At 39.5% G+C, this 14,572-nt stretch overlaps 1 protein-coding gene across 3 annotated transcripts in view; it reads right to left on the bottom strand.

Annotated features, from left to right (window-relative positions):
- Positions 1-1,817: 1,817 nt before the first annotated feature.
- The window catches only part of PTGR1 (prostaglandin reductase 1), a 35,467-nt gene continuing 22,712 nt past the window's right edge, over positions 1,818-14,572 (bottom strand). For all 3 annotated transcript variants that reach the window (XM_081282462.1, XM_081282461.1, XM_081282463.1), the window contains 4 exons: positions 13,479-13,634; positions 10,984-11,092; positions 7,221-7,339; positions 1,818-2,098 (listed from right to left, as the gene is read on the bottom strand). In XM_081282462.1, the coding sequence (XP_081138588.1) occupies positions 1,988-2,098; positions 7,221-7,339; positions 10,984-11,092; positions 13,479-13,634 (495 nt within the window). In that variant the 3' untranslated portion in view covers positions 1,818-1,987. The remainder of the gene's footprint in view (positions 2,099-7,220; positions 7,340-10,983; positions 11,093-13,478; positions 13,635-14,572) is intronic.

The raw sequence follows: 14,572 nt of genomic DNA, 5'->3' as shown, positions 1-14,572 counted from the left end.
TCACCTCATTTGGGATCATATGTCCCATGCCAGGCCACCCCTCCATGTCAGCATCCTGCTTATTCTGCCTGAGCTCTTACATGTACAGTTGCCAGGCATGATATTCTCCTTGCTCTGCCTGCACTCCACACACCAGGCAGCCCTCCTGTTCAAATGCTCTCCTCACCCTGCTCGAACCCTTGACACCATTCATGGGGCCATGACACTGATGAACTCTTCACTCCATTTGGACATTTTTTTTTTTTTGGAGGGGAGGGTATTGGGTATTGAACTCAAGGGCACTTAATCACTGAGCCACATCCCCAGCCCTTTGTATTTTGAGACAGGGTCTGGCTAAATTGCTTAGGCTGGCTTTCAACTTGCAATCCTCCTGCCTCAGCCTTCTTAGTCGCTAGGAATGACAGGCATGTGTTACTGCCCCTGGTTCCTCTGGACTTTGATACATGATGTTGGGGAGTTCTACTGTGACTCAGATGCTATATCCATTTTGTTTGGGCTCCAATCCCCCACCAGTCTACAACACACCACCCAATACTTCCCATCCCCTTTCTGCTCCCTAGTGTATACACATACACAACACTGAGCTCTGACTGTCCATGTCAGGAAGCCAGGCTCCATGCATGAGCTCACCCTGCTCTGGGTCATGGAGTTCCCCTACTCCAAACCCTAAGAGGCAGTTGCCTTATTCAGTCCCACTGATAACTTTAGGATTGAACAGACTGGTAAAAGAAGGACACACAAAAAAGCAGGGACTTTTATTTTTTAATTGTATTTGTGAGTAAATTTGTAAGGTTCAGAGTTCAAAAAGTACCATATGTTATCATTCCAAAGATATCTCTTATCCCTCTATTTTCCATACTCAGTTTTCTTCTTTGAAAACAGACCATTATTGGTAGTTTATTATATCCATCCAGTTTTTATACACAGTTTTTTGCCTCATTCTTTGTACAATTTTATTTAACTTAATGATGACAGAATTGATCAACAAATTGACATCTTTCTGATATTGAATCTTCCTGTCCAAAAGCACGTTACTTTTTCCATATATTCAAATCATTTGTGTTCCTCAGAATTTTAAAAGCCATTTTCCATATAAATCTTGCAAAAAAATTTTAAAGGTCTATAAGTATTCCTAGGTGCTATCTTTTTTGCACCTGTTGTGAATGAAGAGATTTGCTTTTCTTGGTTCATATGAGACTTTTGTTATAATCAATAGGGTTAAAGAGCTTATTACTTCAGGTTCACCATTTTCTGGAAGGAGGTAACTATCCTCAATTTAAAAACAAAGAATCATAAGTTCAAGGCCACAGAGGGAGTAAACTTTTAGACTCTGCTTTGGTTTGGATGAGTGCCCCCTAAGGCCCATGTGTTAAAAGCTTTATCATGACTGGCACTATTAGGAGTGGATTCTTGAAGAGAGGGGACTTATTGGGAGGACATTAGGTCATCGGGAGTATGCCTTTGAAGAGGATATTGGGTCTTGGCTCCTTTCTGTCCTTTTCTTTGTTTCCTGGCTGCCATGAGATGAGCAGCTTCTCCCACCCGTTTCCCTGATGATGTACTGCCTCACCAATTGGGCCCAAAGCAGTGGGGCCAATAGACCATGGACTGAAACCTCCAAAACAGTGAACCAAAATAAACCTTTCCTTCTTTTAAGGTGATTATTCAGGCATTTTGTCACAGTAATGGAAAGCTAACAAACAGACTTCAAAGTCATAATTTTTTGGCTATAACCCGGGAGGAGCAGTAGTAGGTAGTAAGTTGGTGATTGGTTGTTCTTAACTATGAAAATTTCATTCTCTATCACTAATTATAAATCATTTAAATGCATTTTATTAGGTAGGTCAAAGTGATTAGTTATTCTTAGACAATCAAGGCTAATTTTTAGACAATTAAGGTAATTTAGATAGTTAAGGCTAATTTTTACTGAATGGTGAAAAACTAATCATTTAAATTGTCCAGTGGTGGCTCCTGTGTCATTTTTCTCTCATGCTTTCACTACGGATTTCCCCAAATTCTCTCCTTTCAGCAATCCCATAAATGCAGATGGCATGTTGTCGAATCCTTCAATAATGTGTTCATGATACTGGATTTTACCCTGTATCAAAACAACAAATGTAGTATGTTGGTTTCTGAAGCAAATGATACTCTCATCCTCACAAGAACTTTATCAGGTATATCATGGGGACCTGGAAGAAATGAAATGGAGGCCCTGTTTTCTGTGAACTTAAAGTCAATTTGGGACAAGATCCACCTACCTGGTATGCACAAGAGGTGACAAAAGTACACCAAAGAAGCATTTAGAAGTCAGGGTCATCAGTGTAACAACAGGAGCAATGTCACAGGCAATATTAAGCATTCTCTATGTAGATTGTTTAGAAAAGTTTAATAACGTCATGATCTCAGGAGAGGAGGAAGTAGATGAAGACAGGAGCACCCTTGTCAGGTCCTACTGTCCTAGTCACCTCCAGTGGCCAGAGGATGCAGATTCATCACCTTTGTTTGGCCCTTGCTGAGGCGGGGCCTATTCAGGAAATGTAAACACCACGGCAGTCCAATCATTTGTCTCCTCTTTAAGACCAGGCTCATTCAATTTGTGCTTAACATTATTTAGGAGTGTTAGTGAAGGGGTTTTTTAATTTCTTCTTCTAGTACAAGGCACATAGTCTACTAAGTGGAACTAATTTATATTTTCAAGATTTTTTTTTTTTAAATAATTATTTATTTTTTTTAGTTCTCGGCGGACACAACATCTTTGTTGGTATGTGGTGCTGAGGATCGAACCCGGGCCGCACGCATGCCAGGCGAGCGCGCTACCGCTTGAGCCACATCCCCAGCCCCAATTTTCAAGATTTTTTTAGAAAGGGATCTTAGGTAGAGGTCTGAGTGACTTGAACCATTTCCCCCTAATGTATTGTACTGATGGCTAAGCACCTTTATGAATTTATGGACAGAAGTATTTGCTTGACGTCACTAAGAAAGTAAGGAAGCTGGAATTTTTTGATTGGTTCTTTTTAGTTATACATAAGATTACGATTCATTTTGACATAATTATAAGAGGATGGAATAGAATTTGTCAATACTTCCCCTTTCCCTACCCTCCTCCCTCCCCATTTCCTTCCCTCTACTCTTTGTATTTACTTATAGTTTTTTTTTTAAGAGAGAGTGAGAGAGGAGAGAGAGAGAGAGAGAGAGAGAGAGAGAGAGAGAGAGAGAATTTTTAATATTTATTTTTTAGTTCTTGGCGGACACAACATCTTTGTTGGTATGTGGTGCTGAAGATCGAACCCGGGCCACACGCATGCCAGGCGAGCGCGCTACCACTTGAGCCACATCCCCAGCCCCTACTTATAGTTTTTTTAAAAATTAATGCCTTGTAGATATACATAATGGTGAGGTTCACTGTGGTATATTCCTATATGTACATAGGAAAGCGAGGTCAGAGTCATTCGAGTGTTGGGAAGCTAGAATCTGAACCCCTGACTTGAAAGCCCAAGGTCAGTCCTGCTCTTAAAGGAGACAGAGAAGCTGGATAGGATGGAAAGCTAGAATCCAGTTTAAAGATTAAAAATGAAGAATGAATACTGTTACGAACTGATGGACTGAGTTGTGGCCCCTGCCCCAAATTCTCTGTTGAAGTCCTAATCCCCAATACCTAAGAATGTGACTCTTAGAAAATAGGGTCTTTAAAGAAGTAATTAAGATATATTGAGGTCATATGGGTAGGCCCTAACCCAAGAGGACCGGTGTCATAAGTCATTAGGACACAGATACACACAGACTTATGTGAGGTTGCAGGGAGAGGCCTCTGAAGAAACAATCTTGCTGACACATTGGTCTCAGATTTCCAGCCACAGGACTATGAGAAAATACATTTTTGTTGTTTAAGCCACTCAGTCTGTGGTATTTTGTTATGGTAGTCCTAGAAAATTAATATACATATTGATGTAAAATGTTAGTAATGGGGGAAATTAAGGTATAGGATACAGGGCATATGAGAGCTCTCTCTACTATCTTCCTATTATTTTCTATGAATCTAAAATAAAAAGTATGTTCTAAAATAAAAAGTATATTTTTAAAAATAGAAGATGAGGGGCTGGGGATATACCTCAGTTGGTAGAGTGCTTGTCTCGCATGCACAAGGCCCTGGGTTCAATCCCCAGCACCACAAATAAAAGTGGGGGAGGATTAAAAAGAAATTAAGCTGGCCCATTAAATAACTTAAAATGCAAATATCATCAGTTTCACTCTGTTGGAAGGAAGCATCAGGGACACCAGCACAGTGGTTTCTTGTTGTCAACTGTGACCACAGAGGAACTAGATTCAATTTCACCAACAAGGATAAAGAAGCTGCACACTGGAAACCTGAAAATGATTTGGCTCTTAGCCCTCTGGAGAGAACCCCACCCAGCACTCCAGGTGTGAGACTGGGAAGATCAACAAGCTCCAGTGGCTGCCAGAGGAGCAATCTATTTCTTTGAACCAGGAAATGATCGCAGGCCAGGAATTAGGAAGCATTGTATCACTTTTCCTCTCTAACACTAGAATAATGCATCTTGGTCCTTCTGATTTCTGTTGATTCAAACTCCACATGGTAAGCTGGGAAAAGGGTCACAGCACAAGACAAAGGGAGTAGCTTTTTTCCTCTGGATCGAAAGGCATGGCAGTAAAAAGGCTTTTTCCAATCCAGGACCTGGAGAGCCATGGCCCATGGATATGCCCCTCTAACATTTATTCGTTCAAACAACATGTGTCTAACGCCTACATCCGTTTCCCTGTTAGTGCCCACGTTGACTTAGATGCTGTTCTGGGTGCTGGGGATACACCAGGAGACAAAATGCATGAACACTGCTCTTCCTTGTGGAGACTGTAGTCTCTTGGAAGGGAGATAGGCAATACATATAAATCAGGGAGTGAATTATAGTATTTATTAAACTGTGATGATTTCTGTGGATGATATGATAAGGAGTATTAGAAAAAATGGAGGTTGGAACTTAAGGTCATTCTAACGTACACATTCACTGATATAACATTAATAAATGGTGAAATGGCCAGATGTTGCACTTAGCTGTGTTTTATAAATGTACAACATTCACAACATAGACCATTTCCATCGTCCAGGAAAGTTCCTTTGTGTTCTCTTCTGGTTAATTTCCATTTCCATGGGCAACTAGGGTTCTGATTTTTACCACTTAATGTTCATGTAAAGGAGATAATACAGTGTTTCTTGTCTGGATTTTATAATAGATTCAATCAAGTTATTGCATGTCCGTTCTTTTTATGAAAGGACAGTATCACGTTGTATGTATTTTCTACAATTTGATTCATCTATTCTTCTGTTGATAGCCATTTCTAGTCTTCATCCTTTTTCATTATAGCTGCTATTGTCATTTTTGCCACCCCCATAAGATCATTTTCAAAGTTGGCTTATTCATTCTAATGTTCTATAGCATATTATGATTCACTACAATTAATTGTATATTTCAAAATAGCTACCAGAAAAGATTTTGAATGTTCCAGTCAAAGAAATGATAAATGTTTGATGTACTGGATATCCCAGTTACCCTGATATAATCCTTATGTACTGCATATATGTATTGGAATACTAGACTATACCTCCTAAATGTGTAATATTATATGTCAATTAAAGTTTTTTTTTCTTTAATTTAAAAATTGCCTCATCCACAGGGGACCATTTAGAAAAGATACAAAGGAGAGGAGAAAATTAAGCAAGCAGTTATGGAGGATGGGGGAGGAGTTGGGAGAGCGAGCAAGGGGGCGAACACTAAGAAATGAAACTAGAGAGGCATCAGGAGCCAACTGTGTACAGCCTTGTAGGTTATTACAAGCACTTTGGATTTACTCTAAGTGAAAGGGGGAACCTTGCAGGGTTTTGAGCATAAGAATCATAATCTGATTTATGCTTTAAAAGATTACTCTAGGGCTGGGGATATGGCTCAAGCGGTAGTGCGTTCGCCTGGCATGCGCGAGGTACTGGGTTCGATCCTCAGCACCACATACAAATAAAATAAAGATTTGTGTCCACCGAAAACTAAAAAATAAATAAATATTAAAAAAAAAAAAAAGATTACTCTAGCTGCTGTGTTGAGAATTACCGATAGGGATGCAAAAGTGGGAGATCAGCTAGGGGCTGTTTCAAACATCCAGGTTAGACAGGGTGGTAGTCTGCACCAGGGTGGTAGCGGAGGACGTGGAAGAAGTGGTCAAATTCTGCACATCTTTTGAAGACTGGGCCACCAGAATCTACTGACAGATTATAGATATGGGTATGAGAGAAAGAAAGAAATCAAAGATGATTTCAAGGTTTTAGGATGGAGCAACCAGGAAGGTAGAAGTGCCATAATTGAGGTGGTAAAGTCTGAATGTGGAGCAGGTCTAGTAGGAAAGATTAAAACTTCGTTTTTGACATGGTAACTTGGAGATGTTACTAGGCATCCAGGTACAGCAGTTGAGCAGCTGGATATACCAGTTTGGACTTCACAGGAGAAATCAGGATGGAGATAGAAATTTGGGGGCTGTCAGCATACTGTCTGTATTTAAAACCACAAGCCTGGATGAGCTAACTAAGGGATAGACAGAGTGTGGGTAAGAGGGAAAGAGACCCAGTGACCATGCCCTGGACATTAATTATTATTAATATTATTAATCTAGAAAGTAGGAGCTAGAAGAGAAATCTGAGGAAGACTAATCAGTGGGGGAAAAATCAGAGATAAGGGAAGCCAGGAAAGAAAGCACATCAATGAGAGAGATCACTGTCAAATCTTGGCCATTGCCAAGCAATGCTAAGAATCGGCTGCTGGATCTCCCGGGGTGAGGGACATCAACGACCTTGATGAAAGTAATTTTGGTGGAATTGTGGCCAAGCAAAAGCCTGATATGTGGGTTCAAGTGACAATGGAAGGAAAGGAGATGTCTGCATGAGGGTAGACAACACTTGCAGGTAGGTATTTTGTTATCAAAGGGGGAAACAGTGACATGAACCTGTATTTGCAGGAGAAATAAAATTTAAAGAGGGTTGTTTCAGATTTTTCAGGATGGGAAAAGCAAGGTTTGTATTTGAAAAACAATGATCCAAAAGACAGGAAGTAACAAGTAGTGCAACAGAGAAAGGGACCAATTGCTAGATGGATGGTCTTGAGTGGCAAAAAGCCAATGGAATCCAGCGTACAATGGAAGTGGGTGGCTCTGGATTCCCTTACCTCAGAGGTCCATGTCATCAAGTCTTTCAGAGCCTTCTGGCGGACATCTCCTTGCCAGCGGGTGACGATGAACCCTTCCATGCGGAGTTGTTGATAGATAACAGTTTCTGGGGGTGGGCCTGAAAGAGGAGGGCACATTTAAGCAATAGGGTCTACATGTCGCTCTCCAGGGTGGGAACACAAGCAATCAAAGTCACTTGTCATTGTTTCCCCTTCATTCTCTCTGCCCCTTTCTGATACATGGGGCCGCTGACTATCAACATGTCTTCTGTAGTAGGTAGAACAATGGCCCCAGAGACTCCCATATCCAAAACCCCAGAACCTGTGAATATATTACTTTATGTGGCAAAAAGGATTTTGTAGATGTGATTACATTAAGAATCTTGAGATCAGGAGACTATTCTAGATCATACCACCGTCTCAATAAAAATCATACGTATTCTTGTGAGGAAAAGAGAGACCCAAGAAAATTGGTCAGGAAAAAAATAAATGATGATGGAAACAGGGATAGGAGATAGAGGTAGAGATAGAGAGAGAGGGAGAGAAGGAGGGAAATATAGTTTGGAACTGTAGATCTGGAGTGTTTCAAAAGTGTGTTTCTTTCTTTTGTAAGGGGTGTTGGACCCAGGGGCACTTAACCACTGGGCTACATCTCTACTCCTTTTTATTTTGAGACAGGGTTTCTCTGAGTTGCTTAGGGTCTCGTTAAGTTGCTGAGACTGGTCTCTAACTTGTAATGCTCCTGCCTCAGCCTTCAAGGTCACTGGGATTACAGACGTGCACACCCCACATGGCAAGTATTTGTATTTCTAACAAATTCCCGGGAGCTAGTTAAGCTGCTGGTCCTGGGTCCACGCTTTGAGAACCATTAGCCTAGAAAGAGCACAAAGTCCTCCTACAGCCTGTAAAGAAGGAACCGTTCTTCTGTAAGAGAGAAAGGATTGTTTTGGTTGCTTGGTTCATTTTCCCAGGAATCCTGTTTCCAGAAACTGAGAGAATGATACCTGAGCAAAGTCTTACAAATTCTAAGAAGTCAGATGGAGAGAGACAAGTGGTAGAATCTTTCCTCAACACCCTAGATAGTTGGTGTCACGCAAGCCTAAGGTCCCTACTCACTACTTTGAGAAAAGTAGCATCAGCAGAAAAATGGAGCTTTGTTTTGAATCAACAGAAACTGATGCATGATGAGCAATACTTCCACATGCTAGATTGGATGAAAACCAGAAAGAATTGAATTAGAGGCAGAAAGAATGCTTCTGCAGATGATCCACATCAACCATATTTCTTTTTGAGTTAAACATTGGAACCTGTATTTCTTTCTTTCTTTTTTAGTTGTAAATGAATACAATACCTTTATTTTTATGTGTTGCTGAGGATTGAACCCAGTACCTCACATGAGCCAGACAAGTGTGCTACCACTGAGTTACAAACCCCAGCCCCAGAAACCTGAATTTCTATTTTTTTTTTTTTTTTGTAGTCGTAGATGGACAGAATGTCTTTATTTACTTTCATGTGGTGCTAAGATTGAACCCAGTGCCTCACACATTGCTAGGCTAGTGCTCTATCAATGAGCTGTAGCCCCAGTTCCTATATTTTTAATCTTGGAAATACTGTTGCTGGCCTAGTCCATCCTGATGGGAACTAGTTTATTTTTTGAGATAAAAAAAAAAAGCAAATGTGGGGGCTGGGGATGTGGCTCAAGCAGTAGCGCGCTTGCCTGGCATGCGTGCGGCCGGGGTTCGATCCTCAGCACCACATACAAACAAAGATGTTGTGTCCGCCAAATACTAAAAAATAAAATTAAAAAAAAAAGCAAATGTGGCAGTAAGGTTTGGTGGAAATAATTACTTGGCCCTGAGCTATTCTACTAATGGAATATGTTGGAATTTCTACAGATCCGAGGCAAGGCAGAATCCCAGCTGGTTAAAATAGAATGAACAAAGTCAGCTAACATCTCCCAGATCTACCTGAGTAGTTGAACTTCCAAAGACTAATTGCTAAAAAGACCAGGTCAAGGGGCTGGGATTGTGGCTTATCGGTAGAGTGTTTGCCTAGCATATGCGAGGCCCTGGGTTCGATCCTCCGCACCATATAAAAATAAACAAAATAAAGGTATTGTGTCCAACTACAACTAAAAAATAATTTTTTTTTAAAAAGACCAGTTCAAGTTACTTAAACCTAATTAGATGCGTCTAAGCAAAAGCATCGTAGAACTCTGCTCAGTTAGCAGGCAGATGATTTCTCACGATTCTAGCTCATCGATTAGAAAAATAAAGGTGAAAAAAAAGTTCCTAACAATAAAGTTGCCAAGTGAATCTGGAATTCCCTTCTTAGAGAAGCTAGTTTCTCTTATTTTTTTACAGCCCAAGAGAGAATCTGTAAGTTGCCCCTTCCACTCTCAGCCACCCTCTTCATGCAGTTGTGTTATTAATTAGTGAGACTATAAAACTTCATTCCCATTAGTGAAGCCCATCATAGAATGAGTGAACCATTTATGGTTGCCTAGAACTTGATTGTAGTCTAGAAGACTCATTTTTATTCGTTTTTTCTCCTTTTTGGGGGACCACAGTAAATCTGTAATGTTGATAACAGCACAGAACCATTGTAGCAGAAAGGATTTTGTTGCTTGCTATATGAGGAGCTCAGAAGACTAGTCTGTTTTATGTCTGCTGCTAATAGGATTTAAGGAGTCTCTAATTGTCTTGGCCATTCATCTTCCCATCTGAGATATGAGGCCTATACAAGACCTTTCATAGGACTGGGAAAGATGAATACAGTTTTCTGTTGATACTGCTGTTGAACCTTTGTGAGTGTGGCGGGGGAGGGAAGACCAGTACAAGACAGTGGAGAATGGGGGATGCCGGGCACAGCAGGGCAGTGGAGAAACAAAACACACAATGGAGCATTGCTAGGGAAATGCAACTGTCAGACTGGTCAGGCCAACTGTCTTGCTACTGGGAAGCACTGCCTGAGACTATAGGACCGATAGCCTACCCTTCCCTTGAGCAGTGTCAAGTCACCCTCCACCACTGCACACCTCCACCACCTAGTCATCTAATACCACGGAGAGCCAAAGTGTTCTAAGTCAAATCATGGCTGTCTTTTTACAAATCGGCAGAAAGTGATAGGTAAAAAACTAGAACTTGTTATAAGTGTTTCTTCTGTGCTCTTGGATCCTGTTATTTTTCTTTCTTTCTTTTTTAAAAAAATATTTATTTTTTAGTTGTAGTTGGACACAATACCTTTATTTTTATTTAGTTATTTTTATGTGGTGCTGAGGAACGAACCCAGGCGCTCGAACGTGTGAGGCTAGTGTTCTACCGCTGAACCACAACCCCAGCGCCCCCGCTGTTAATTTTTCATATTGAAATCTAATATAAGTCAGGTGTGGTGGTGCACACCTGTAAAATCAGCTGCTTAGAAGGCCGAGGTAGGAGGATTTAAAGTCTGAGGCCAGCTGTGAGAACTTAGCAAGACCCTGTCTCAAAATAAAAAATAAAAAACAAGCTGAGGGAGAAATAAAGGGGCTGGGGTGTATCTCACTGGTAAAGTGTCCTTGGTTTCAAGTGCTACAAAATAAATAAGTAAATCTAAGCTGATTTAGCAGAAAATATATGAAATCATATATTTTATTTTAATAAATGCTATGTTCTTAAATTTCATCAATAATATCAGGAAGTCATTCTCACATTTTGATGACCTTCCCATATCTATGAAGCCTCCCCAAGCTTCCTAGCCTGTGATCACGGCATGAACTCATTACCTGGGGGAGGCAGACCAGTCCGGTTGTATGTGGAGATGGCCCCACAGATGGCAATTCTTCCAAAAGTCTTCATCTGGGGTATGACAACGTTTGAAAACTCTCCACCTACCTAAACAGATAGGAGAAACAAAGCACACCTTAAATAATCTAAGCATTAGAATTAGGAGAAATCATTAAGTCACAATTGCTATTTCATATTGTTTTAGCAGAAACAAAGTGCATTAAATTATCACAACAGTGAAGAAAATTGCAATTGAAAAAGACATTAGAAATGGACATTTCTATTTGACTCTAGAAATATACCTTATAATAAAATGAATTTTAATGTATTAAATATTGGGATTCCCTCATCAGTCCAATAGTCTTATTGCTCTACAATCTAAAAGTATGGAAAAATACTCAAAAGACATAGGAAGAACAAAGTTGAAGATTCACACTTTCTGATTTCAAAACTTACTGCAAAGCTAAATTAATCAAGATGGCTTGAAAAATAGAAATAAAGATCAGTAGGACTGAATTGGAAGTACCAAAAATAAACCCTGCATTTATGATGAATTGATTTCCTATAAATGCCAAAACAATTCATTGGAGGTCAAAAGAATCCTTTTTTCCCCCCTTCTTTAGGAAAGGAATGAAATTGAACCTCTTTCTTATACCATGCACAAACTAACTTAAAATACTGACCTGAATGTAAGAACTCAAACTATGGGATTCATAGAAGAAAACACAGAAATAAATCTTGATGACCCCGAGTAAGGCAAAACCTTCTTAGACATGACACCAAAAGCTCAAACAACAACAACAACAACAATTTTAAATTAGACTTCATCAAGATGTCAAACTTTTGTGCTTTAAAGGATACTATCTAGACCATGAAGATAACTCACAGAATGGGGAAAAATATTTGCAAACTACATGCAGTTGATCCTCATTATTAGTGGATTCCATATTTATGAAGTGCACTATGTCCTAAAATTTGTAACTTTCAAAATCAAAACTCATTTGCAGTCATGCACAGAGCAGGGGAAAAGACACAGATGTCCCTGGTAGATGCTGAACCAGGAAGGTTCAACTCTTGCATAGAGATTCAAGGAAGGGGGCATAGCAGTGTAGTTCAAGAAGCTCTCGGGGGAGCTGGGTAAGGTATGAATGCCAACTTTGGGAATAATAGGTGCAGCAGCCAAGGCAAGTTACTTAACACTTCTGAACCTCTTTTGTAAAGAAAATAGAAGCTGGGGCTGGGGTTGTGGTTCAGTGGTAGAGCACTTGCCTAGCATGTGTGAGGCACTAGGTTCGATTTCAGCACCACATATAAATAAATGAATAAAATAAAGGTCCATCAACAACTAAGACATATTTTTAAAAAAAGAAAAAGAAAAGAAAACAGAAGCTACTAGGGAGAGGCATCTTTAAAATTTAACTTATGTGAGAAATTTAATTTATGTGAGAAATGTACATATAGGTACGTATTTCTTCTAAGAGCAATGGTTTGATGTTCCTGTGATCAGCTGAATCTGATAAGAGATTTATAACCAGATACATAAAGAACTCCTATAACCCTTGAAATAATCCACTGATTGGACAGGCAAAGTATTTGAACACACATTTCTCCAAAGAAGATACACAAATGTAGAGGAAAAGATCTTCAATATCATTAGCCATAGAGGAAATGTAAATCAGAACACAATGAAATATCACTTCAAACACAGATGGTTATAATAAGATAATGGACCAGTTTTGGTAAAGGTATGGAGAAAATGTAGCTCTCACAGATTGCTGGTGGGGAAATGGAAGATAGTGTAGCCACTTTGTGAAATAGTCTGGCAGTCTCTCAAAATGTTCATCATGAAGCTAGCATGTGACCTAGCAGTTCTACTCATAGGTGAATACCCCAGAGAAATGAAAACATGTTCACACTAAAACATGTCCATGAATGTTCACAGCAATCTCATACATGTTAGCCAAAAACTATAAACAAATCATATGTGTATTGATTGATGAATGTGGTAGATCCATATAGTGAAATATTATTCAGCCATAAAAGGAAAGAGTTATTAATAAATGCTACAATATAAATGAAACTTGAAAATATTTTGCTAAGTGAAAGAAGCCAGTCCCAAAAGATCACTTTCTAAGGGGAAACAAAGGGGTGACAGCTGGTGAGTGTTTCTTATCTAAAACTGTAATGACGGTTGTATTTTGTGACTGTATTAAAAATGGCTGAATTCTATAATTTTTGTGTGTGTGTAGTGGTGGGGCTTGAACGGGGGACCTCACATATGCTGGGCAAGTGCTCCACCACTGAGCAACATGCCAAGCCTAGAATTTTATATTTTAAATGAATGAATTATATTTGAATTATTGAATTATATCTCAATAAAGCTATTTTTAAAAGAGGCACAGGTACTTTCTTCATACAGTCTATATAGAAACTAGTATATTCCTTTATATAATGCCTTATTAATAAGTTAAATATTAAATCAGTTTACACTTACATTATCAAAATAGCAATCATAACCATCAGGAGACGCTTTTTTCAATGTTTCTTCCAAAGACTTTACTGTCTTGTAGTTAAAGGCAACATCAAATCCAACCTTTTTAAGATAGGCAATCTTTTCATCAGACCCTGCTGCTCCAACGACTTTGCAGCCCTAAATGGAGAGAAAAAATAAGAGCCATTCATGAGCCAGAAGCATGGACCAACTCCACGTTCCTGGTCTAGCATGGTCAAGTTCCCCAAGAACACACCTCCTACATGAGGAATACCATGATGGAACAACAGACCTCATGAGTGAAACTGGAACGAGCCCACAACCCCACTTCAGCTTGCCTTCTGTTTACTTGGTTTGAAGTTTGTTTCAAACTGCTTCTTTTTTTCTTAAATTTTTAAAAATTTATATATAACAGCAGAATGCATTACAACTCTTATTATACATATAGAGCTCAATTTTTCATACCTCTTGTTGTAATACATAGTATATTCACACCAATTCGTATCCTCATATATGTACTTTGGATAATAATGATCATCACATTCAACCGTCATTAATTACCCCACGCCCCCTCTCTTTTGGTCCCACCCCTTTACCCTATCTAGAGTTGGTGTATTCCTCCTATGCTCCCCCTCCCTATCCCACTATGAATCAGCTTCCTTATATCAAAGAAAACATTTGGCATTTGATTTTTGGGATTGGCTAACTCCACTTAGCATTATCTTCTCTAACCTGCAAATGCCATGATTTTATTCTCTTTTGTTGCTGAGTAATATTCGTGTGTGTGTGTGTGTGTGTGTGTGTGTGTGTGTGTGTGTAAGCCACATTTGTTTTATCCATTCATCTACTGAAGGGCATCTAGGTTGGTTCCACAAATTAGCTATTGTGAATTATGCTGCTAAAAACATTGATGTGGCTGTGTCCCTGTAGTATGCTGTTTTTAAGTCCTTTGGGTATAGTCCTAGGAGAGGGATAGCTGGGTCAAATGGTGGTTCCATTCCCAATTTTCTAAGAAATCTCCGTACTGCTTTCCATATTGGCTGCACCAATTTGATGTCCCACCAGCAATGTAGGAGTGTGCCTTTTCCCCACATCCT

The sequence above is a fragment of the Spermophilus citellus genome, assembly GCF_964194105.1.
Source record: "Spermophilus citellus genome assembly, chromosome: 2".
In the NCBI taxonomy this organism is placed as follows: Eukaryota; Metazoa; Chordata; class Mammalia; order Rodentia; family Sciuridae; genus Spermophilus; species Spermophilus citellus.
Note: the sequence above shows the minus strand (reverse complement) of the source record. Positions and strands in the feature narration are given on the sequence as shown.